Source organism: Gobio gobio, assembly GCF_949357685.1.
Source record: "Gobio gobio genome assembly, chromosome: 22".
Taxonomy (NCBI): Eukaryota; Metazoa; Chordata; class Actinopteri; order Cypriniformes; family Gobionidae; genus Gobio; species Gobio gobio.
The window spans coordinates 15,618,919-15,643,525 of NC_137118.1; the positions used below are offsets into that span (position 1 = coordinate 15,618,919).

The window sequence follows — 24,607 nt, forward strand, 5'->3', positions numbered from 1 at the left end:
TATGAGATATGGCAATGTCCTCATAGACAGACACGGCACCCTGGATAAAGACACTGCATGTCAGTTTTCAAGTCAATCGGATTAACGGTTGGGTGGTTATAGCCATTTTCTTGGTTTTTGCTGTTATAGCGCCACCAAGTAGCCAATCATCGAGATATTTTATGTGACCTTAGATTGAGCTCTCCTGAGTTTAGCGAAAATATCTCGTTTCAATCACGAGTTATAGACATTTTAGTAAAAGTGGCCCCGGTCACATCAAACATTTGGCTCCCCTTAGCGACCGTGAATCAAAATAATTATTTTTTTTTTTTTGATAATTATTGATATTCACTCTCCAGAGAATATTTCTGCACTGGTTTGGTCTCTTGTTCGCAAAATTTCCCGAAAATGTCGCCTGAAGGACGATGACGCAAACAGAGTTTTGTTCTGATCGGCCTCCGTTAACCTTGTCTAATAGATGCTCAAATTTCATTGGCCGATGGCGGTCATGTTTTATGAGATACACCAAATGTCCTCATAGACAGACACGGCACCCTGGATAAAGACACTGCATGCCTATTTTCAAGTCAATCGGACTAACGGTTGGGTGGTTATAGCCATAGATATACATAATAAAGGCTAAATGTCTCGTCCGCGCTGCTGGCCAATGGAGGTCGACGTCCGCACCTGGCGGCCATCTTGTCACAGTCAGCTCGCTCACTCGTAATATTGTGTTTTCATGGTGCATGCACTTTTTAAATAACCATAACTTGCTAAATTTTCGACCGATTTTCAAACAGTTTGGTTTGTTATAAACGTCAGAGATGTAGTTATGACACTGCATACTTATGAATAATTATTCATAATTTGTTCAAGCATCCAGAATTATAGCCACGTTAATAACGTTTGTAAGAAACCAAACCATTTGTAAATCCGTCAAGATTTTAACGAGATAAGAGTATTTGTGTTTGTGCAGATTACTCACCTTACATCACAGAGCTCGCCACAAAGCTTGCCTGTGACAAGATGGCCGCCGGTGATGACGTTAGAGACTCCTCCGTAAGACATCTAGCCTTTATTATGTACATATATGGGTATAGCAATTTTCCTGTTTTTTCCTGTTATAGCGCCACCGAGTGGCCAATCATCACAATTTTTGATGTGACCTCAGATTGAGCTCATACAAGTCTCCTGAGTTTAGCGAAAATATCTTTTTTCGATCACGAGTTATAGGCATTTTAGTAAAAGTGGCCCCGGTCACATCGAACATTTTGGCTCCCCTTAGCGACCGTGAATCAAAATTGCATTTTTGGTGGGATTTTTTCTGCACTGGTTTGGTTCCAATCAGGCAAAAAACCTAGAAGTAGCTCACAAAAGACTTGAAAATGTCACCTGAATGATACGCAAATCCAATGTAGTGTGTCCATCTTGAGCCCAGGATTCCAAAGATATAAGACACTTGAGCCTACACCTAATGTTTTAGGAGTTATGAGCCTTTTGACCGCTGTAGTGCCCCCGTCTAGCCAATCGGGGCGAGTCTTGGTGATGTTGTAGGCAGTGTGAGTACTACCAGCCCTCAAAGTTTCAAGTCTCTATGACTTATGGTTTGGTCTGCCCGATCACTTTTAGGGGAGAATGCTGCGGGGTTTCAGCGCTACGCGCTTGAACCCCTAAAAAAAACCATATGCATTAATTCTGGTACTTGAAAATGAATTAATAAATAAATGACGTTATGGATATATTACATAGCCTATGTGTGATGCAATGTTATTTGTGAAGTCAAACAAAGAAAAGAAAAATAAATTCACAATAACAGTCTGAAATGCAGATTGTTCTTTCAATTTTAATTTGAAAACTTTGTCATTGTCGAACAGGGAAGAAAAAAGGTCTGTCAAATCAATAAACTCAAATCATTTTTATCATCACATCGCAGTCTGAAGAAAGTATCTCCACAAAGGAGGGTAACTCACTTCTTTCCAACCACAATTTGAATGCCAATATAAACAAAAGAAATAAAACCCCTTAAACCATCCTGTACTTTCTCTTCTAGTTTGCCTTATTTCTTAAAGATACAAAAAAAATCCAAACAAACAAAGCATATGAAAAACCTTCCAAAACTCACGTTCACAAACAAGATGGTGCAAAACAACAAAAAGGAAAAGCTTGTGGCACAGAACACGCACATGATGACAGGAAATGATGGCAGGACGCCGTATCAAACATGATTAAGGAGACGAGGCACAAAGTTCATAAGAGTTGAGCTCTCAGTTGGTTTTGGCAGCTGTGTTCAAGGAGAAGTAATTCCTTAGATAATGAAAACGACAGGAAACGGGTTCGCACATCCATAATACACTTAAAAAGAGACAAAAACACAACTAGACTTGAGAATAATTTCACTTCAGTGTTGAAAACACAAATCCTGTTTCCAGCGATGAGGACTGGGGCGTGTCCATGATAACACAGTCACCTGACATGCTGGAGTGTTAGTGTTCACTTAATGTGTGCGACTATGACTCTGTAAGTGTGTGAGGTCAATATTAAAATTCCGTCATCATTATTCAACCTTATGTAAATCCAAGTGCAAAATGTAGATGCAAGCTGCTCCAGTTTATCTCCATTAACTTTCATTGTACGGAAAATAGCAGCACGGACATTGTTCAAAGATTCTTCTTTTGTGCTCCACCGGAAAAAGAAAATCATACAGGTTTGGAATGACATTAAGTTGAGTAAATAATGACAGAATGTTGATTTTTGGGTGAACCATCCCTATAATTAAAGAAAGGTTTCTCTTGTGCTGTTGCCATTTAAAGGGATAGTTCATCCAAAAATGAAAATTAGCCCATGATTTACTCACCCATCCTAGGTGTATATGACATTCTTCTTTCAGACGAATACAATTGGAGTTATATTAAAAAGTCCTGGCTCTTCAAGGCTTTATATTGGCAGTGAATGACATCCATAAAACTGCATCTATCCATCATATAACTGCTCCACACGGCTCCGGGGGTTAATAATGGCTTTCGGAAGCAAAGTGGCGAATTTGTGTAAGAAAATATCCATATTTAAAACTTTATAGAGTAAAATAACTAGCTTCTGGCGGTCAGTGGTATGTGAGTCAACAGGCTGGGCAACAAACTCAAGCCCCTCTTCTCGTATATCGAAATACTCCGCCATTTCTCTCAAAAATTCTCGTTTTAGACTGTTTTGTTTTGCTCTATCCTCTGCGCTTCTGCGTTCATCAATACGCATGCTTCAAGGATTCCAGGGTCAAGGGTTACTCTTTTAGCGCAAGTCGGCTTGCTGACCACCAGAAACTAGTTATTTTAGTCAATAAAGTTTTAAATATGGATATTTTTCTGACACAAACTCGCCACTTTGCTTCAGAAGGCCTTTATTAACCCCCTGGATCCGTGTGGAGCAGTTATTTGATGGATAGATGCACTTTTAAGGACTTCAAAAATGACAACCATTCACTGCCATTATAATGCTTGGAAGACCCAGGCCATTTTTAATATAACGCAGATTTTATTCGTCTGAAAGAAGAATGTCATATACACCTGGGATGACTTGAGGGTGAGTAAATCATGGTCTAATTTTCGTTTTTTGGGTGAACTAACCCTTTAAGTTAACATCATGGAAATGCTAGAAATCAGTATGAAAGTGTGTATCAAAAGTCTAGACCAAAGCTGTTGTCCTTGTTAGCAAGCCAAAGCTCTTAGCTTTGAATCCAATCCAGCTTAATGCTAATGGTACATTTTGTGGCATTGCAAAATAGGCTGTGTTGTAGAAGCCTAGTTATGAATCACTTGGTCCTGATATGTATGTGAAGGAAACTATACGCAAGCAAAATGACACAACAAACATAGAGGACAGATAAAATAATAATAGCGTTATTCTTCTTCCATACAGGGATCCGTTAGCCCCATCCGACCGGTATTTATCTACGTTTATGAGATGAAATATTTAAAAATATATATGTATCAGAGGTGCTGTCTCTGTCAGGGTTGTGTAAAAGATTATGCAAAACTTGGTATAAAATTGCATGCGATGCAGTCATAAACATGTATTGCATCTGAGCTATTAATTTCCCGTCTTCACCAGATGAGTTTGGGGTCTACGGAGAGCCCTGTCCTTCCCAAAACACTTCCAGGTCCATCATCCCGGCATTCAGTCCATGAAGTAAATAAAAAGAATTTCTAGTAATAAATCAAATCTTGGCTATCACTCAGGCATGCTCATAAAACTTCATTACGTCACTATATTTTGGTTGACCCCATTTGAGGGTGAAAACTAAGGGGATCCTTTATGACTCGTGAGTGGCTCACTCTTGTGACCGGAACAGAAAGGGGAGCTAAACAGACACAGCGCTGCCTCCTAGCCGAATCGAGCTAGTGCAGAGCTAGCGTGTGCGTGTTTGGGTTCACGCAATGCCCCAAATACTTCTTTCAAAATGAACTTAAATGCTTCTGTGTTAAAAAGGGATACAGAAAATTATCAACTAGAAAGGGCCTGAAATGAAGAGATGCTTATCACTAATACTTCTCAGTATGGAAAGGCTGAATAAAGGAAATACTGAAAATAGGTGGCTGAGAATGAATAAAGGGGCAGCAGGGGGCTTCTTCGTACAAACTGCTACCTTCTCCCTAATCCACCTGGGCCATGCCTGAGGCACTCGATCAGAATTGTGTTCAAATGGAACTTGCAGTGGGAGTTGTCAGTCTTTTCCCGATATAGACCCTGTATTAGAGATAGAGTGTGAGATACAAGACAAAAGAAAGAGAAATTTAAAAAGTCAGACACGGTATTCATGGAATATTATTCTGTTGTCAAGCTACATACTTATCAGGGGTGTGTGTAATACGAACACGTTCTGCGAGGTTTCAATAGGAATCCGTTTGAGGGCGAAAGATTTCCCCATGCAGATTTCGCAATAGGGGTGTGAATCGTTACTGGTCTCACAATTCAGTTTGATTATCTAGAGCCCTATAAAATCAGTTAAAAAAAATGTCCTAATTCCGTTTTTTTTTTTTTTTTTTTTAATGTTTCTGGATTCCATTTTACATTTTTTGGTTAAATTAAATTGATGTACTCAAAAAGCAGTGTCTAATTAATTTAAATCATGACACTAATACAATTTAACAATGATTTATTAAAATTATTATTTTTTTTTTTACATGTTTGGGGCCCTACTAAGTATTTTTTTTTCTTTCAAATTCCATTTTATACATTTTTTTAACCAAACTTTGTTTTCTGTTTTAAGTTTTCTGGATTCCATTTTAATGGTTTAGTTAAATTTTAATAAATCAAGGGTTTAAGAATCAATTCTATTAAATGTTTTTTCCCCCAGAAATTCTGTGTTGTGTATTTTATTTTTCCTGGCAATAAATTGAAGGCATAAAACGTTTTTTTAATTTATCGTTTAATCATATTATTATTTATTTTTTTGTCAAGCAAACGGCTGCACAACAGAGCTTTCCTGTTAAAATTAAAACATGGAAGAAACATTTTGATTATTTCTTAAATAAAGTTAATAATAATAATAATAATAATGTTAGTATCATTATTACATTGAGATGTAGCTAAATTCTACTGTCCAACAGTAATATATTTGTCATAATTTCTTCAGGTTAAACCAAACTTTTATTTTGACAGGTTGCCGTGAAGACCGCTGAGTTTCTGTACGTTTATGATAGCTTTTATCAAATGAAATAGTAAAATGAGATCATGCGACAGAGGCTATAAACACTGCGAGTGTCACACTTCAGTGTGAAACCATGCATATGCGCCATTCATTCAATCAGAGACACACAGAACATGCATGATTCATATTTAAAGAGCACCTATCATGGAATTTTGAAATTTACCTTTCATGTAGTGTGTAACATAGATCTAAGTGAACAAAAACATCCTGCATAGTTTGAAATATGACAGTGCACCGTGTATATAGTTATTTTCTTTCAAAAGTAAGAGTCGACTCTGAGTCATTTTTAAGAATCGTTAGAAGACCGAAGCTTTTTCTCTGACTAGATGACGTCAACTTGTCAAGTTATTTGAATATGATACGCCCACTTATTGCGCTCCAAGACGCCAGTGAAAACTAGAAAACATCATGGCGACGAGACGCTGTGTTCTGAAGTGCGACTCAAAAGCAAACTTTTTTCATCTGCCCAAGGATGAGCATTTGAAGACTAAGTGGCTTGAAGACAAACCATACATCGTCGCGATGGAGTGTTTATTAGTCGTCAAATGAATGTTTCGCGATCTCAGGAAGCTTTTATTATGGACTTCTATTATGGCACATGGTTCTTCTTCGTCTGTCTGTACATGGACTACATGTGCACAGAGCGCCCTCCGGCTGCCAGTATGAATTGAAAACAACACATAAGAGACTCAATCGCTCATGATTAGGCTATATCTGCGCATTTTGAGGAAGTATTGAATAAAAAATACTCCTCTGTTTAGAAATTTGACACAGACATATGAGAATCTATCAATATGTCTCCTCATCTGCACACATTTGAACTAAAAGCCCTGAGGGATGTTTATTTGTCGCGAGTCTTCGTGAGGAGAATAGAGGAGTTTTTTGAAAAGTGAATCACTAAAAGAATCATTTGAGAATCGCTGTCAAAACAGGTAAAAATAAATGCATATTGTAAGAAAACTAAAGTCTTTTTTGTCATTGCATGCAAAACTGTTGTTGGGGACTTCTAAAACAATATTTGGAACATTTTAAATGCCATGATAGATGCTCTTTAAATAGTCTTTTTAAATATTAGTCGGTTTAATAGTCACAGACATTATTCTATATCGCGATTTGATTTAAGTGTACTGACCTACTTTTGATTTATTCATTCAAGATGTGACAAATTCCATGAAATTCCGTTATACAGTAAATTCAGTTTTTATGACCGGATTTCACGATTCGTCCGTGTTTTCCGCAACATGGAAATCATAGGGCCCTAATTATCATATAGACGTTTTCGATTCTATGTCACAATGCATCATGATGCGTTGCAATCAAGCGGCAACCTCCCGCAGTTTCTCTTGAAGCCAGTACGGAAGTGACATATACTGAAATTCATCGACTGGTCGCTAGGGACAGGCTCCAGAAGGGAGCAGAATCTCATTGAGCCCCATGTTAAAATGCCCAACTTTACAGCAGAATAAAACATGTTTACAGCCTGGTACAAATTGTGGTTTTGGTCTATAAGGCTAACTTTGCCCTTCATGACAATTGTGAGGGGGGTGAATTTTTTTATAACTCATTCGTTTACATTATATAAAGCATTAAAGTTCTGCATAATTAAGGGCGCGGCCACTTCGAGTGACAGGTGGATGGCCATTTATCTGGGGCACGTTCAAAGCTCAAACCGGTGCGCAACATTTTGCTACGGTTTCCGGTTGAACGTCATGTTTCCAGGAAACGGTGTGCAACAGTGTGCAACAGGTTTGAGATGTGTTTTATCTGGTTTGGTGGGCGTGTCAAAAATGTCAGCCCAATCAGCAGCAACATGTATATAAAACACGCGGTATTAAAGAGACAGCTCACACAATGGGTCCAAGTACATTTGTTTACAAATGTGTCCACTGCAGCTCAGTATGTATACACAACAATTGAAGACATTAGAAGACATGATTGTCGTAAAAAAAAAATGTTTACAGTATATATATCAACATGATGATGTATTTATTTATATTTTTAGCTTCATTGCAAGGGAAATTTCATGGTAATTAAGTGCTTTACATAAAAACGAGAAAGAAAATACAAGCTATTAAATAAGTAAGTATTTAATACTAAAATTAGTATTGATTACCAGGAGATAAAAAAAGGTTCATTAAATTGGATTGGGATGTTGTCTTTTATTCTGGACGGCAAGTGCAGTGATTGCATGAATTTTGCAGTATTAAACACGTATTTATATCGATTTCATCAGGCTCCGAAAATTCCTCAAAAAGAACACAAAGACTGGCCTTCTCGGCTGCCATAGTTACAACTCTTGCGTCAACAGAACAGGGTGTTCAACGCTGCACCGTTTCCATTTAAAAAACGTTTTGCAACGTTTTGTCGGGGCTGAACGCAGCCCTGCTGTCTGTTAGTCATCGCGTCACTTCAGCTCCGCCCATGTCCCGCCTTTTTGCCTATTTTCTGTTATCCGGGAGTGACGCGCGATGACCCGCTGCCACGTCACAGACACTACGTCCATATTTTTTTACAGTCTATGGTTTCAATATTACTGCAAATGGCTACATTTACAAGCAGTAAATACAAGCAGTCAGATATATGAACTTCATGGATGTAGTCAAACAAAACAAAAGCGACAATATATAATTTTTCGCCGTTAGAGGTCGCTTATTCAAAACAAACTCGTAGCTTAATGACGGCGAGATTTTGCTGAGCTTTTATTATGCCGCAGACGTCCGCTTTTTCCGGTCATGTGTATGTGGGGTAACGCAGTGCCGTTTTATAATATTAGATACATTTAAGTGTGTTGAAAGTTATGTTATAATGCTACTCTGTGCGTTTGCTCTGCGGCTACTATGAGACACTTGTTGCACACTGCAGCAAGATAAATATTAGGCATGGTAAAACATGGTACTCATGGTAAATCAAGAAAACCAGATTTCAACAAGAAGACTAACTTTGTTGTGCTTCATAACAATGTTTTGTTTTCTGTCGATGAATGTATCCAAACAGTTGCTCACCGGTCTAATAAAACACATAATATATTAAAGTGTCTTTGGTGTTTCTATGGTTTCCCGGAAATCAATATGATGTCATTGATACGTGACGCAAGGACACGGCCCGTGTCCTGGTTAAAATTGCTTATTTAAACATTCTTGGAAACATTTGGGATAATGTAAGTACACAAGTCAACAAAATATAAAACACTGTCCTAAGTATTTTATTTAAATACATATTTTAATTAAAAAAATCTTACATATTGGCCCTTTAATAATAATGAATTAATTAATAATAATTAATTTGTTACATTTATATAGCGCTTTTCTAGGCACTCAAAGCGCTTTACATATAGAAGGGGAATCTCCTCAACCACCACCAATGTGCAGCATCCACCTGGATGATGCGACGGCAGCCATATTGCACCAGAACTCCCACCACACACCAGCTGATTGGTGGAGAGGAGACAGAGTGAAGCCAATCTGTATATGGGGATGATTAGGAGGCCATGATGGACAGGGGCCAATGGGCAAATTTGGCCACGATGCCGGGGTTACACCCCTACTCTTTATCGAAGGACATTTAATGACCACAGAGATTCAGGACCTCGTTTTAACGTCTCATCCGAAGGGCGGTGCTTGTTACAGTATAGTGTTCCCATCACTACACTGGTGTGTTAGGACCCACACAGACCACAGGGTGAGCACCCCCTGCTGGCCTCACTAACACCTCTACCAGCAGCTACCTGGTTTTCCCAGATGGTCTCCCATCCAGGTACTAACCAGGCTCCTGCTTAGCTTCAGTGGGAAACCAGTCTTGGGCCTCAGGGTGATATGGCTGCTGCCTTTAAGTCTGAATACAGCAGACGACAGAGCATTTAGAACTAATAAACACTAATAACTACTAAACGCGCATGAAACTGTCAACTACTGTATTTAAGTTACAGCAGGGACGTCACTAGGATTGGAAGAGTTTTTTTTAAAGGGTATTTGTAACTTGCGTTTGCAAAATCTTTGCACTCACATCTAGAGCTACACTTATGTCAACAACCAAGTAAACCAAGTAACCAAGTAAAACGTGATAGACATATCTTCTTCTTCGATTTCTACTCTATTAAAGAAAAGTTACTGTAATGTTAGCTTTTAGACACATCAAAGCTGCATGGGGCAATTTACTTAGGCCAGACTTTGTTCCTGATGAGTTACTATAAGCAATGACTTAAATGCTATCTGTCTGCTCATGTAAATGTATGATAAAGTAATAGCATACTATATCTAATTCCTCTCTATATAAGATAAGTTGTCCACAGAATGCTATTTAATTACACAGAACCGCATGTATTCAACCAATTTTTGAGCTAAAATACAAATATACAGCTAAACCTAAACCTAAACCTAAATTGAGCTAAACCTATACAAATACCACAGCTGTACAATTTTCACATCCTATACTAAATTTACCCTATACAATAGCCTACTCATCTGGATTGAAGCAGCAAACATTCAGTGTAAGAGTAAACAAATGACATAACATTATTTAAAATTTGAATCACAGCTTATAGTGTTTTGACATCGACAACCCAAGTGCATTTTACCTCAAACTTGCAACTAGCTTACTTTCTAAAGTAGCAATCGCTTCTCGGGTCGACATTAACACCATGACAAAATTATATTCAGAATTAAAAATATTTTTATACCACTTTTTAATGTGTGATTGTGTAAAGGTGTTCACGAGATACCAACCTTTCGCCAACTTGCTTTCAACGTCGAACACTTGTTCTAATGAAGACGGCGGTGTGCACGGAGGGGAGGGACTGTGTGTGTGTGGCGTGTGTGTGTATGTGAGAGAGAGCGTGAGTGAGAGACGCAGGGAAAGGAAATGCAGCTGAACGTTATTTGCTCTATGAAAGACATTGATAAAAGTCGAAAACTAAGGACATTTAATCTATAATTTTATTTAATTTTAGTTAGTTTTGCCAAACACACATTACAGTTTTCGTTAGTTATCGTTTTTTTGTAATGACTCGTTTGTATTTTTATTTCAGTTAATGACAACCCACCTAGTTTTCGTTTTTTCGTTCATTTTAGTTAACGATTAAAACCTTGGTAACGACGAGACGAAGTGAATCCTCCGGGCAGTTACTTGCAATAGCACTCCGGTCTGCAACGCTCTGAAAGCTGCCACAGTTCACACCAATGCAACGAGACGCGGTGCATCATCTTGATAGCACAACGACTCTTTGTACTTCTGTCCAACTTCCGACTTTTCGGCAATTTTTTTGTAGCTGGATATATATCATTTGTTGCGTCTAAATATGAATGAGGATACGGTTATTGATAAATCGAATGGTTATTGTTGTTCTTAATATCATTTAGGTGGGCTTAGGAACATTTTGGGGTAGCTTCAGCCCCCCTAAAATAGGCCTAACGACGTCCCTGAGTTACAGTAATGCTCCTACACACACTCGCACAAACTCACGCACACGGTCACAACGCTGTAAATGTTAAAATAGTGTGTGCAGTTTTTATTACTCGCTTTTGTGTTTCACCTCCTTCCGCCATTTTACGCTAGAAAGACAAGCATGTATGCAACCAAAGACAGAGAAACGTCAGAAGAATCGCCGAAATCTGCAAGCTTTAATCTGATAGGCTGGTTATGTGCAACTTCCAGAAGTCAGGGTGCTTAGGTTTATTATTGGTCCACTGGCAAACCAGAAATAGAGTTGTATTTTCAAGGTACTGGGCTATTTCGAGAAACAAATAGTTGCGAGGTTTGACAACATTTCATAGTATAGTGCATTTCGGAGTTCCAAGCACATAAATGACTGAGTGAAGTCATATTTACGAAGGGGAAAGTTGGAATTGTAGGTGATAAACGAGTTTCCAATTTGTGGCGTTGGAAGGTGGTGTGTTGATTTGAAACACTGTGGAAAAACACTGATCTATAATATCATATAAGTGAGCGGAAAGCAAGTAGTGAATTAGAATGAAGGATTTTGCAAGCTATTTTAATTTTACAAGCCATATTTCAATCATTTTTAAGATGTGATGTAGGGAATAACTAAAAGACAATGAGTGTGACGTTAATTACTTAACTTTTTATGGTTTGTTTTATGCATCACAAACAGTTTTGGTAAGATGTGTAATCTTTATCATTTTGTTTTTTCAGATGTAGTTTGGGTTTGTTGTTCACAATATAGTTGTTTTGGAGTTTTTTTAGGCTACTTGAAGGCAGCTTACACTAGGTGTGAAGTGTGATTGCGTTTTAAGGTTTATCTACCCGAGACCCAGGACCAGGATGTGGGACAGAAGCAGCGAGGGGATAAACACTTTGAGGAACTCAGCAGAGAAGATGCCTCCTTTCTTCATGGCTCCTGTCTTCCTCATGCTGAGAGTCACTGAACGCCGGGGGTGGCGGAAATGAAACTCCCTGTCACAGAGATAAATCCAACACATCATCAACAACACAGCATCATACCACCTGGAAAAAATATATATATTTGGCATAATCCTGACATAAGCACCGTTTTAAATTCTAAGATGCCTTATTTTGGCAGCATTGCAGGAGACAATCCCATAATGCATTGTGACAAGCTCGACTGAAAATTAACACAAATAGAGCTTGGGAAAAATGTATAAATGATATAAACTAAAAGTCAGTAAAAATTAGAAAAGGGTATAATAAACTGTATAACTTAAAGCTGCACTATGTAACTTTTCCATCCACTAGAGGTCGCCTATTCAAAACAAAGGCATAGTTTATTTACGCCACGTTTGAGCGCAGAATCTTGGGACAATCTTGGGTCTTCTTCGGTGGAAAAGAATCGGGATAAGACTCGGGCAGAAATCATGTTCATGGATGCGATTATTAACGTTACTGTAGTATGAAGCAGAGCAGGACAGAGTGTTGTGGGAGCTGAGCAAGGCCGCTGGAGCGATTGTTAATAAGAAGAGCACAACACACGCCTCGCGAGCTGCGGGACTTCTATTATGGCATAGTCGCCGGCTGGACTTTTATTATGCCACAGTTGCCAGGGCCACTTTCGCTTTTCCGGTCATGAGTATGAGGTAACGCAGCTCTGTTTATCACATAAGACACATCTGAGTGTGTTGAAAATGATGTTATGACGTTACTCTGTGTGTTCTCTCAGCGGTGAGAGTAAAGCGTTTCTGCAAAATAAAACCGGAAACCTAGGGCAATGCAGATATGACGAAATTGACAGGCAACTCCCTCCCAGTTCCTTGGTTAAAATAGCAATTTTCTTACGATTTACAAATAGTTGGAAACATTTAGGATATTGTAAGTACTCAACTGAACAAAATATATAACACTGGCCTAGTGGTTTTTGGATATTTTACTGAAAATGTTTTACATAGTGCACCTTAGATTTTGTGCCTGGTAGTGTGTTTTGGTGCTGATTAGTGTTTTGAAGAGCTAGCCTAGCTACATGCTAATGTCAGAATGAAGCAAAGCTCACTCATTCACTAATCTCTATATAGTGTATGGCATTTGAGTGCACAATCTGCAAGGAGTGAACAAAATAGAGTATGAATTCAGACGCTTAAGATCCGGTGGCTCTGAATTGTCAAAACCCCTCTCAAAATGCTTGCTACGTATGCAAAAAATGCTGAAAATCGAACCCGATCTGAATTTTTTTATGACGGATGAAAGTTTCGGAGGCAGTGTGTAAATGTGATTGACACAACATGAGGTCGTATTTATTTTTAACATGCAAACATTTCGGACTCAAGGACCTTTACGTATACACTGTGCGCTGAAATGGCTTACTTTATAAAATAATATTAATAACAATAACAATGACTTTATTTTGTAATATACATACTTCCGTGCCGGCTTTGTGGTTTCATCGATTGTATATAAATTAATTGGTTTGTCATGTTTAATTTGTGTTCATAATCATTAACTTCTATTTTTTTTTTAAACTAAAATAAACAAATGTAAATTATTTCATGTTTTTTTTTAGTTCTTTAGAAACCCTGACCCTATATGGTCATAGAGTGCCCTCAGGCGACTGTTATGAATACATTACATTGAATAATACACTACCTACAGATGATTAACGAATATTTTTAAATCGTCCACCAAATTATCAGTTTTACAACAATGTCACAAATGATTAAAACACCTGGCTGTTAGTAAAACATAAATTCGTTAATGACTAAATAATATATTTTAACAATATAAAACAAACTTTATTCATATAATTTTAAAATTCAATTTTATTCAAGTAATGTTTAATAAAAAAAAACATAGAAATAAATGTTAAAGCAGAAATAAGAAGGCTGTAAAGTAATCTCTCGTTTGAACTCATTCGCTCCCGCTCTTTTGCCTGCTCTCTCAGTCCTCTCCACATTGGATTTCGGGAAATAGTGCTTCAACGAGTGTACATCGGAATGTACACTCAAAACCAAAAACGAGAGTGGGTATAAAGTAGTAAATGTAGGGAATGACGTTGTTCACTCAGAATTCGGACACCACTACAAAATGGCCGACACTCTAAATATAGTGCACTAGTGGATATGGAGCGATTTCGGACACAGCTCAAGTTTTGCCATGTAAATAGCGAATCCGCCATGGTGCAAGTGCAACTGGCTTTTAAAGGGAATGGGAGATGATACTCTGATTGGTGTACTGCTCTTTACGCCCCAAACACTCATTAAGAGACTTGGTACAACCCTTTCGGACCATGCGCCTGGCGCGCCGACTGTTTTTTCCGTCATTAAACTAGCAAAAGTGGATTCGGACATGCTCTAAGTGCACCTGCACCATGCCCTAAATGTAAATACAAACTATCATGCTATATCAATGATACTAAATAATACTAGGCTTACTTGGGCGGAATATTCTCTGGTCTACTTGACCAGTCTGCCACCCGATCTGAATCCTTCATTAAGATGTCATCATCTCTGATCTTCTCCATGACTTCCTCCTGAGTGACACGAACACACACCCAAATACAAACACAGAGAGGTAATGAAGATAAGCCAGAGTACGCTCCATAAATTAGATGATCCACAATGTTCTCAAGAGGAAGTACCTGACTGTCCCTCCTCATGTCCACGTCGAAAATGATCTGCCCTTCATCCTGAGGACTGTGGGGTCGAGGAGGGCTGTGGGAGAGGGAGCAGTTCGGAGTAGGTTAAGAAATGGCTTAATTTAATTCATTATGACTTCAAAAGACTACTTTTATGATTATCTGTTGCAATTTTTGTCCTTTTATGGCAATATGAAATCACCAATCACTTTCATTGCATGGAAAAGAGCAGCTTGAACATTTTATTAAAAATCTCCCAAGCACAAAGAAGGTCATACAGGTTTGGGAATTGCAATCAATGTAGTTGTTTTTGTGTGTGTGTGTGTGTGTGTGTGTGTGTGTGTGTGTGTGTGTGTGTGTGTGTGTGTGTGAACCATTCCTGTAATGTGTGAGAGGAATTTAAGGGTTAGACTCACCCTCAAGTCATCCTAGGTGTATATGACATTCTTCTTTCAGACGAATAAAAACGGGGTTATATTAAAAAAGTCCTGGCTCTTCAAAGCTTTATAATGGCAGTGAATGGTTGTGTTGTTTATGAAGTCCATAAAAGTGCATCTATCCATCAAATAACTGCTCCACACGGATCCAGGGGGTTAATAAAGGCCTTCTGAAGCGAAGTGGCCCGGAAAAATATCCATATTTAAAACTTTATAGACTAAAATAACTAGCTTCTTGCAGTCAGCGGTACGCATGTTGACTTGCGGTGAAAGAGTAACCCTTGACCCTTGAGGATAGAGCAAAACAAAATACTGGTCATGAATTAGTCTAAAACGAGAATTTTTAAAGAGAAATGGTGGAGGATTTCGATATAAGAGAAGAGGGGCTTGAGTTTGTTGCCCAGTCCTATCCGCGAGAGGCGTTAAAGCGTGTGATGCTCCTACACATCACGTCAGAGGTTACTCTTTTAGCAGAAGTCGACTCGCATTGAGCTAACCGCTGGAAACTAAATTATTTTAGTCTATAACATTTTAAATATGGATATTTTTCTTACACAAACGTAGCACTTCGCTTCAGAAGGCCTTTATTAACCCCCAGAGCCGTGTGGAGCAGTTATATGATGGATAGATGCACTTTTATGGACTTCATAAACAACACAACCATTCACTGCCATTATAAAGCTTTGAAGAGCCAGGACTTTTTTAATATAACTTTATAATTTATCATTTTATTCGTCTGAAAGAAGAATGTCATATACACCTAGGATGACTTGAGGGTGAGTAAATTATGGTCTAATTTTCATTTTTGGGTGAACTAACCCTTTAAGACTGTATACATATGAGAAAGAAACATTGTATTCCTACAGTAAACATCCTGAATCATATGATTCACCGAGTTCGAGTGAGATAAGGGTTATTATGACCCAGCATGAGGTGTGACCAAGTGTAATTTTGTATGGATGTTTATAGCACTACTCTCCATCTATGAGGTCATTAAACTCAAGATGTGAACTCATTTGCAGATGACATATGTGCATGTGGACTATGTAAACAACATCTTAAAGGGATAGTTCACCCAAAAATAAGAAATTCTGTCATCATTTACTCAATCATGCTAATACTCAAACTTGTGTTAGGCGTAATTAAAGGGATAGTTCCCCAAAAATGAAAATGTAATGTTTATCTGCTTAACCCCAGGGCATCCAAGATATAGGTGACTTTGTTTCTTCAGTAGAACACGAACCAAACTCCAACCGTTGCAGTCTGTCAGTCGTATAATGCATGTGAATGGTAACAAAATCTATGAGAGTAAAAAAAAAACATGCACAGACAAATCCAAATGAAACCCTGCGGCTAAAGCATCGGAAGTGATCGCGCGCTCAAGGCTGTGGGACATAGGGGTGTATTAGTGGTAAAAAATTATATAAATACTGTTCGGTTTCTCACACAAACCAATCGTTTCGTGTCTTAAGACATCACTGTGTCGTCATGAGCCGCAGGGTTTAATTTGGATTTGTCTGTGCATGTTTTTTTTACTCTCATAGATTGTGTACCATTCACATACATTCTACGACTTGACAGACTGCAACGGTTGGAGTTAAAAATCTTCATTTGTGTTCTACTGAAGAAACAGTCACCTGTATCTTGGATGCCCTGGGGATAAGCAGATCAACATCAAATTTTCCTTTTTGGGTGAACTATCCCTTTAATATGGTGAGTAAATAATGACAGAATAGAAATATTTGCTATAATTATGCCATATGTTATCTACCTGTCGCATGAGGAGTTACTGCGGCTGGATTCGTGCTGGGCATCTAGTAGGATTTTTTCCATGTCTCCATTGTGGATGGAAGACGATGAGGGAACGTGTTCCAGCCCCCCCACCATCCCATCATCCTCCTCTACTACCTGGTCTAGAGGGGGCTGCACTGAGGAGCTGGAGGACGAGAGAGATGCAGCGTTTCTGTTCATCTCAAGCTCTACCCATGACCCTAAAAAAAAGACATCACAACAATAATACAACTACAAAATATTTTTTACAAAATGTTTTCAGCTATGGGAAACTATGTATGGACCAAATCTCACAAAACTTCCTATTTTGGTTCATAATTCATCCTTCTTTGCTCAAAGAAAATGAAACCTGTTTTTAGGACCATTATGTGTTTTTTTTTTTTTTATAGTAAAATTGTGGAAATTTTTCGTAATTATCATATATAATATTCATGCATTAGTACTGTTAGTGAGACAAGTTTTTAAAGGTCCTTTAACTTGATCATAAAAACGTGTCGCTCATGGCTAAAGACTGAATAAATTAAATGAAGTCGTGACGTAACGACCAAATGACAAAATGTGTACGTAGATAAACTTTGAAAAGCAAGAACATGTCCTGAGGGATCGGACTATAATTTTTAAATTAATAAAAGTAATTTTTTTCTCAGCTATAGAAAAGATGTAACTGTGTTTATAGCACTGATTATTGAATATTTGCAAATAAAATTATAATTAAACTCTGTAAAATCATGTAGGCGATCCCATGAAAATGTGCATATGCCCAAAAGTGTTTAATTATTTCTAGTAATTTTCCTTACATGTAAAGACTCAGCAAGGAAACATTAAACTGATCAATAGAGCAATATACTGTTAGAAAATATTTCAATTTCAAATAAATGCTGTTCTTTATCCAAGAATCCTGGAAAAACATGAACAATATTACAACATTAATAATAATAAATATATCTTGAGCATCAAATCAGCATATTATAACGATTTCTGAAGGACCATGTGACACTGAAGAATGGAGTAATTTATTACACTTAAAAAAAATTATTTAGATTTTTTTAATTTAATAATATTTCACAATATTAATGTTTTACTTTAACAACTAAAGGCAGAATTGTTGAGCATAAGAGACATAAAACATAAAAAAAAACATAAAAAAACAACCTTTACAGACCGACCCCAAACAGTAGTACATCTACTTAAAGGCACTATATGCAAGTTATATACAATAAGTTATATACGTTACACTGGTAAAAATTGCTGATTTGTCTGAATTTAAACATTGTTGGAACCATTTAGGATAATGTAAGTACACAAGATATATATAACAAAATATAAAACATTGTTCTAGTGGTTTTTGGATATTTGAATCCAAAAATCTTACATATTGTGCCTTTAAAAATAATTTTGTTAGAATGTCAATAACCTCAAATCTTGGACTACCAGATAAAAACTCAATTATTGGCATACATTGATTTTACTGTACATACATTGAAAAATACGGTAACAGTTTACAATATATGGTTTCATTAGTTAACAACTTAGGTACCATGAACTAATAAAGAACTGCACTTCTACAACATTTATTAATCTATGTTAATGGGTTCAACATTTTCTAATACATTATTAAAAAAATCAAAAGTTGTATTTGTTAACATTAGTTAATGCACTGTGAACTAACATGAACAAACAACGAACAGCTGGATTTTTATGAACTAACGTTAACAAAGATGAACAAATACAGTAACAAATGTATTGCTCATGGTTGGTTCATGTTAGTTAATACATAAACTAATGTTAACAATTGAAACCTTATTGTAAAGCGCTACCAAAAACACTGCATTAATAACATCAAATACTAAAGCAAAACGTTAGGTTGATTACGGTAAAGACAATTTGACAGGCAAATGTACTTATAATGTATAAATAAAATAACGTTGCAATGCAAAAAAAATTTGGGGGTGAAATGTGACACTGTATCCACTGTATTCACCATTCAATGAGGCACTGAGACTAACCGAGGCAGACAGTGGGATTTCCCTGTAAGTCGATGGTGGTCTGGCTTAACTTCTATTTACTGTGTGGTGAAAGCGCAGTAAATGCCTCCCTCTCCGGCTCATTACAAGCCCACTGATATATAACTAACACCTGACCTCACCGCCACATACTCTACGTGAGTCTGAGCAGGAACACACTTCTCAGAAGACGGCCTGATAAATACAAACACACAGACTCCTTTCATCCATGACATAGGGATGAACACGGGAAGCTGTCCGTGTTCCCCTTTCACCCACATCTGCTGTGCTGTCTCATCAGAAACCTCTGTGTTATCGCACAGTGAATCCTCTGTTTACCACTGGCTTAACACGCTGCTCCGGTTCACCAGCTACCCGCTGCTGACCAACCAGGATGAGCTAAGTATAAACTGAACGCCTAGCGAGCCAAAGCCCCACTTCCAGGAAAAACAAAAAGAGGAACACAAAGAAGGTCCACATGACTTCCCTGGGTTGAGCAAACATGGATCATGTGACACTGTTCCTGCATTGACTTTACTCAACTCCATCTTCGCATCGGTGGGGACGTGCAGAGGCCGCGCTGGAGTCGACTGACCTTTGTCTCAATCCACCGTCACAAATAGTGCTGCTATGGCAGCCGGCAAGCTGAACATTCTGGCCAACGGTAGAATATGCTGCTTTGGCTGTCATCAGGAGACAGACATAGATCAAAAGATCAGATGAATGATAGTATTACAGAGGCTTATGCTCGCAACAGGGCTGCAAAGTGATAGATGTGTGGCCATGTTAAACTTAAATCTGTGGCAAGACGGGTGACTCTTAAAAAACTAAAATTAAGAATTTAAATTTTGCAAAATATAAATTGTGATTACAATTAAGCACATTTTACCCCGAATTCTCATTATTTCAATAAGTATGTGCATTTTTCCCCCCGTTGTTGTTGTTAATTCTTCTAATTCTTGATGACTCAGGTTACATTTTCATGATAATATTACATTAATATCGTATACTGGGTGGATGGATACACACACACACACACACACACACACACACACACACACACACACACAAGAAGCCTCTTTTGCTTAACAGTTGTGCTACTTAAAGCCACAATAAGTAATTTAGTTAGAGTTCGCTTATTCAAAACAAAGGTGTAGCTTGATAGCCTTGATTTTGCAGAGCTTTTATTATGCCGCAGACGTCCGCTTCAGCTTTTTCCGGTCATGCGCATGTGTAACGCAGCGCTGTTTATCATATTAGATACATTATTTTAGTGTGTTGAAAGTTAGCCTGCTATAATGCTATTCTCTGTGGGTTCACTCGGCGGCTACGGAGACACTTGCTGCACACTGCAGTAACCTAGATCGATATTTGCATGGTAAAACATGGTATTGCCGTAAATCAAGAAATTGATTAAATTGCTAAATCGGAAAATCGAGGGTAACGCAGGTGTGATGTCAGTGATAGGCGATGCACAGACACGGTCAGAGTCCTGGTTAAAATAGCTTTTTTCTCTGAATTTAAAAATTCTTGGAATTCTTGGGATAATGCAAGTACACAAGTCAAAAAAATATTTAACTGTTCTAGTGTTTTTTTTTTTTTCTAATCCAAAAATCGTACATTTTGCGCCTTTAATATTTTAGGGGAAACATGTTTTTCAGAATTCTTTGCTGAATAGAAAGTTTAAGCAGAATTTGTTTGAAATAGAAATCTTTTGACATTATAAATGTCTTTACTGTCACTTTTTATCAATTTCATGCATCCTTGCTGAATTTTGAATTTATGCATGAACTTTATATATAAAATTAATTAATCACAGTTACATTGTCACCAGTGTTGAGGAAAGTTACTTTTAAAAGTAATGCCTTACAATATTGCATTACTCCCTAAAAATGTATTACTATAACTAATTGTGTTACTTGGTTACTTTTTATGGAAAGTAATGCATTACTTTTGCATTACTTTTTCTCACCTGGGCAGGGCCTGATTGTTTTTTATTTTTAAATAAAAGGTTCCATTTTTGGCAAATGTAAAGGCTTTTATACACCAAAAGCAAAATGCAAGGAAATTTTAATTCATGCCTGTACAGCAATCTATTCTGGATTGCAGAAGAATAGGACACAGAAGTTCAACACTCTTAATAAACAAAAACAGAAAAAAAAAAGAAAAAACACAAAACACAAATGTGATGTTTATCTTAAGTCATTTTGCTTATTCATAAGGTTTAATTGGATCATCCAAGGTCAGCAGCAAACACATTGGTTAATAAAGTGAGATTAAATAAAGTAAATTTGCGTTAACACAATTAGTTGTTGCAGGTTTGCATATTCCACTGTTTTTATTAATTTTGAGGAATACTGAATCTGCATTTGTGTAGGTTAGATGAGTAAATACAAGCTCACATTGAGTCTAGAACTACAATAACCATCATGTTTACTGAGAGCACTCAACGGCCCTGTGTAAAAGACGGCGGAGCCTCCGAGCACACCCACCTATTACGTAGTCGCCACGGACCAATGGTAGTACAAAGGTGTTTACTAGTCGGAGCGAATTCAAATTTTCCGGAAAGTTCGCTTTGGCAAGCGAAGTTTGGTTTGGCCTGATTTTGTTCGAAATTACTTAACATCAGTTCGTTCTTCGATTTCGCTTGAAGTATATCGGGGCCTTTACTCCTGATTTCACTCAACATGGTGACAGGAGAGCTGCCAATCAAATAAAAGGGAAAAGAAAGTAACTTGTATTACTTATTTGAGAAAATAACGCAGATATTTTGTTTTTAAATTTAAAAGTAACACTTTACACATTACTTGAAAAAGTCATCTGATTATGTAACTTGGGTTACTTGTAATGCATTACAAATAATGCTTGTCACCAATAAAAATAGCTCAATTAAATTGATTTTTTTTTTCAACTTCTGAGAAAATAAAGTAACCATTTAACAGTTTATTTAAAGGCCATCATTTATTCCTAAACTGCAAATTACCAGACTACGTTTGTTTATTCAGGACAAACACAGAACCTAATTAACAACTTTTAATTTAAACAAGGATAAAATTGTCACATAAAAATAAATATGTAATAGTATTACATATAGTCTCCGTTCACTTTATGGAAGAAAAATGACCAGTACGTGTTCTTCACAGGTTTTGTGAGATTAGTCTCAACAAGTCTCTCTTCACACGTCCTTTAGTACATAGTACAAATCATGTCTAGTACACAGCCAGACTGATCCAAATTGTCAAACACTAAGCAAAACACTGAGCCATCTGTTACACCAAACCAACCTGGCCAAGATGTCACTTCACTTCTCCCCGATTCACTAGCGTTCAGCACTAGAGCATTTGAAAGCTGTGGTCACCACATTGAGATTTGGCCAAGAAAGTCTGCCTAATGTGTGGGAAACCAAGCTTTTTATGATAATGGGACTGTGTTGCTGTAGAAAGTTTCAAAATGTAGTGAATGAAAAACTCAAAGGCCACAGAATTCATTTAGAAAAATGACCTTAATGCAGGGTTTGAAAAGAAAGTGTGAAATGTGTATAAAATGTGTGGTGGAAAAGTGTATAAAAATTGCAAAACTATTCAAGGCATTCAGCAAATGAAATGAATGTTGCATGAAATGTAACTTTCACAATATTTTCCACATTAAGAAATGACTAAAAGGTCAAATGATGATTATTTGTAGCCAATTATTTTTTTCTTTTTTCCCTCAATGTGTTTTATTGGAGAAATACAGATGAACATTTATTTTTTTCATATATGAAATATGCACTTAGTTGCTTGTTTGAAACTTGAACATCTGATGCACCCAATTTTCCGCATGAGCCAACAGATATCCATGTAGTTTCCACCACCCTTCCCAAATGACACGTCTCCACGATTAGCCTACTTACATGAAGCAAACTGCTGCTGCTTCACGATCTCAAAATATCATGACTCATTCCCCTAAACTAACACTCCCAATTCTATTTCTTGACTTTCTTTCTGACACTTTCCACACATAGACACAGTCACATTCGCCTCTGCTAGAAATAGAATTACGAATACTACTATGGTGAATGCTTAGCTCATGAATATTAACCAAGTTCTGCTCACGCTGCTTTGAAGCTTCCCTACACCGTTCGGTCACGTAGCTTAATTAATATTCATTAAGCATGCATTTGCCATTAGTTTATTGGCCAGTTGACTAACGTTCACCGTCTAACGTCTGCCTTTCAGCCAATCAGTAAGGCTTACTGGATCGGTACGTGATTAATATTCATGAACCGAGCCTTCTCCATAGTAGAATTTATTAACTGGCTGGCGTCCTGACTCAACTAGGTCACAAGTGTGAGGAAAGTTCTTTGGCCACAATTAACGCGCACGTAGCTCACTCAGCATTACATTAATATCAGTTGTTTACAATTTATGGCAGTTTAAGTATACTTCCCAATATCTGGTCTATTTAGACAGCGAGATTTAGCAGTATGCTATTTCTTTGCATTTCAGAACTTTCCAGGAATTTCAACAAGATTAGTCTCCTAGTAACTTTAGCGCGTCTTTTAGGAATTTCCAGTAATGTTGTGACTAAAAATGTAATATTTTACCTCCCCAGACGAATGAACTGATGTAGACTTCAAATCGTAGCATGACAAACATATATTTTTTTGTCCAAATCCACACACTGCATCTCTTTGTTTATAATCTGGATCTAATGGACCTTTTCGTCTTCAAGTTATATTGAACTGCATTTCACATGTTTTTTTTTTTGGTCTACCAAGTGATTTAAATACTAGTTTCGTTAATCAAAGTGGTTAGAGGCCAACCAGTTTGTTTGCAACCTCGCAAATTTCAAACAAAGACCTTATAGCTGTCAAGCGTTAGATGTCCAACACATATGAATAAAACACTGTTTCTTAGAGCCCTCTTTCATTATTACGACAGAGAAACACATGTATGTGTTACATATTTATGAAACGAATAAAATTGGTTTCGAGCATCCACAATCTCCATTTTCAAGTTGCTCTAGTTCGCCTTGTTGACATCGGCTTTGGCCAGCCTCCTGAAAACGTATAGTCAAACTACTGGTTTAGACTAAAATCCATCACTTTTTAAGACCCGCCTCAACACACAACCTCAACGGTCATTGGACAGAACGATTGTCAATTAACATGACGTACTTGTTTTACAGCAAACCCCGCCCTCCCCCTGTCTATAATGACACAAAAATGTTGACTGGAACTAAAAAGCGGGTTTTACATTGAGCAAAATAATTAAAAGTAACATAAAACACCAATACAGACAACTCAAAGGCTTCTTTAACAAAGTTTATAGATGTCAGAACAACACAGCCAGGGAGTTCGGCTGTACATACCGTTTAATCCGGGCTCCCCGTTGTTGTCTGCTGGAGCAGCAGCGTCGGACATCATGGCTCTGTGTTGGGCGGCTTGCATAAGACTGTCAGCACCGCACGAACACACTCTGTCTGCGCGCACATTCGGACCTGCGCGCTCACGCGTGACGGAGCCTGATAGTGGATCGGACGATCTGTGGAGCGGACCCTTTTAGATTCGTTAATAACTGTTTTCTGTGGCTGACCCCAGGACAGTTGTAGGAGCGCAGATTTCCTGCAGCGCTAAAATGACGCAAACGGATGCATATCTAATAACAAAGACACTAACATT

The 24,607-nt window shown here is 37.6% G+C and overlaps 1 protein-coding gene across 3 annotated transcripts; it reads right to left on the minus strand.

Moving 5' to 3' along the window:
* Positions 1–1,802: 1,802 nt before the first annotated feature.
* bnip3lb (BCL2 interacting protein 3 like b) lies at positions 1,803–24,607 on the minus strand. Of its 3 annotated transcripts, none has more exons than XR_013815597.1 (7): positions 24,298–24,585; positions 16,923–17,142; positions 14,718–14,790; positions 14,512–14,609; positions 11,939–12,088; positions 3,547–4,716; positions 1,803–2,856 (listed from the first exon to the last, which is right to left on the minus strand). XR_013815597.1 is itself a non-coding variant. In XM_079804926.1 (6 exons), exons 1-6 carry the CDS (start codon positions 24,374–24,376, stop codon positions 4,668–4,670), a joined length of 669 nt encoding a protein of 222 aa, XP_079661052.1. In that variant the 5' UTR covers positions 24,377–24,607; the 3' UTR covers positions 1,803–4,667. The 3 variants fall into 3 exon arrangements, 1 of the variants encoding a protein (XP_079661052.1); XR_013815598.1 differs by having other exon boundaries at positions 1,803–3,072; positions 4,444–4,716; positions 24,298–24,525; XM_079804926.1 differs by having other exon boundaries at positions 1,803–4,716; positions 24,298–24,607.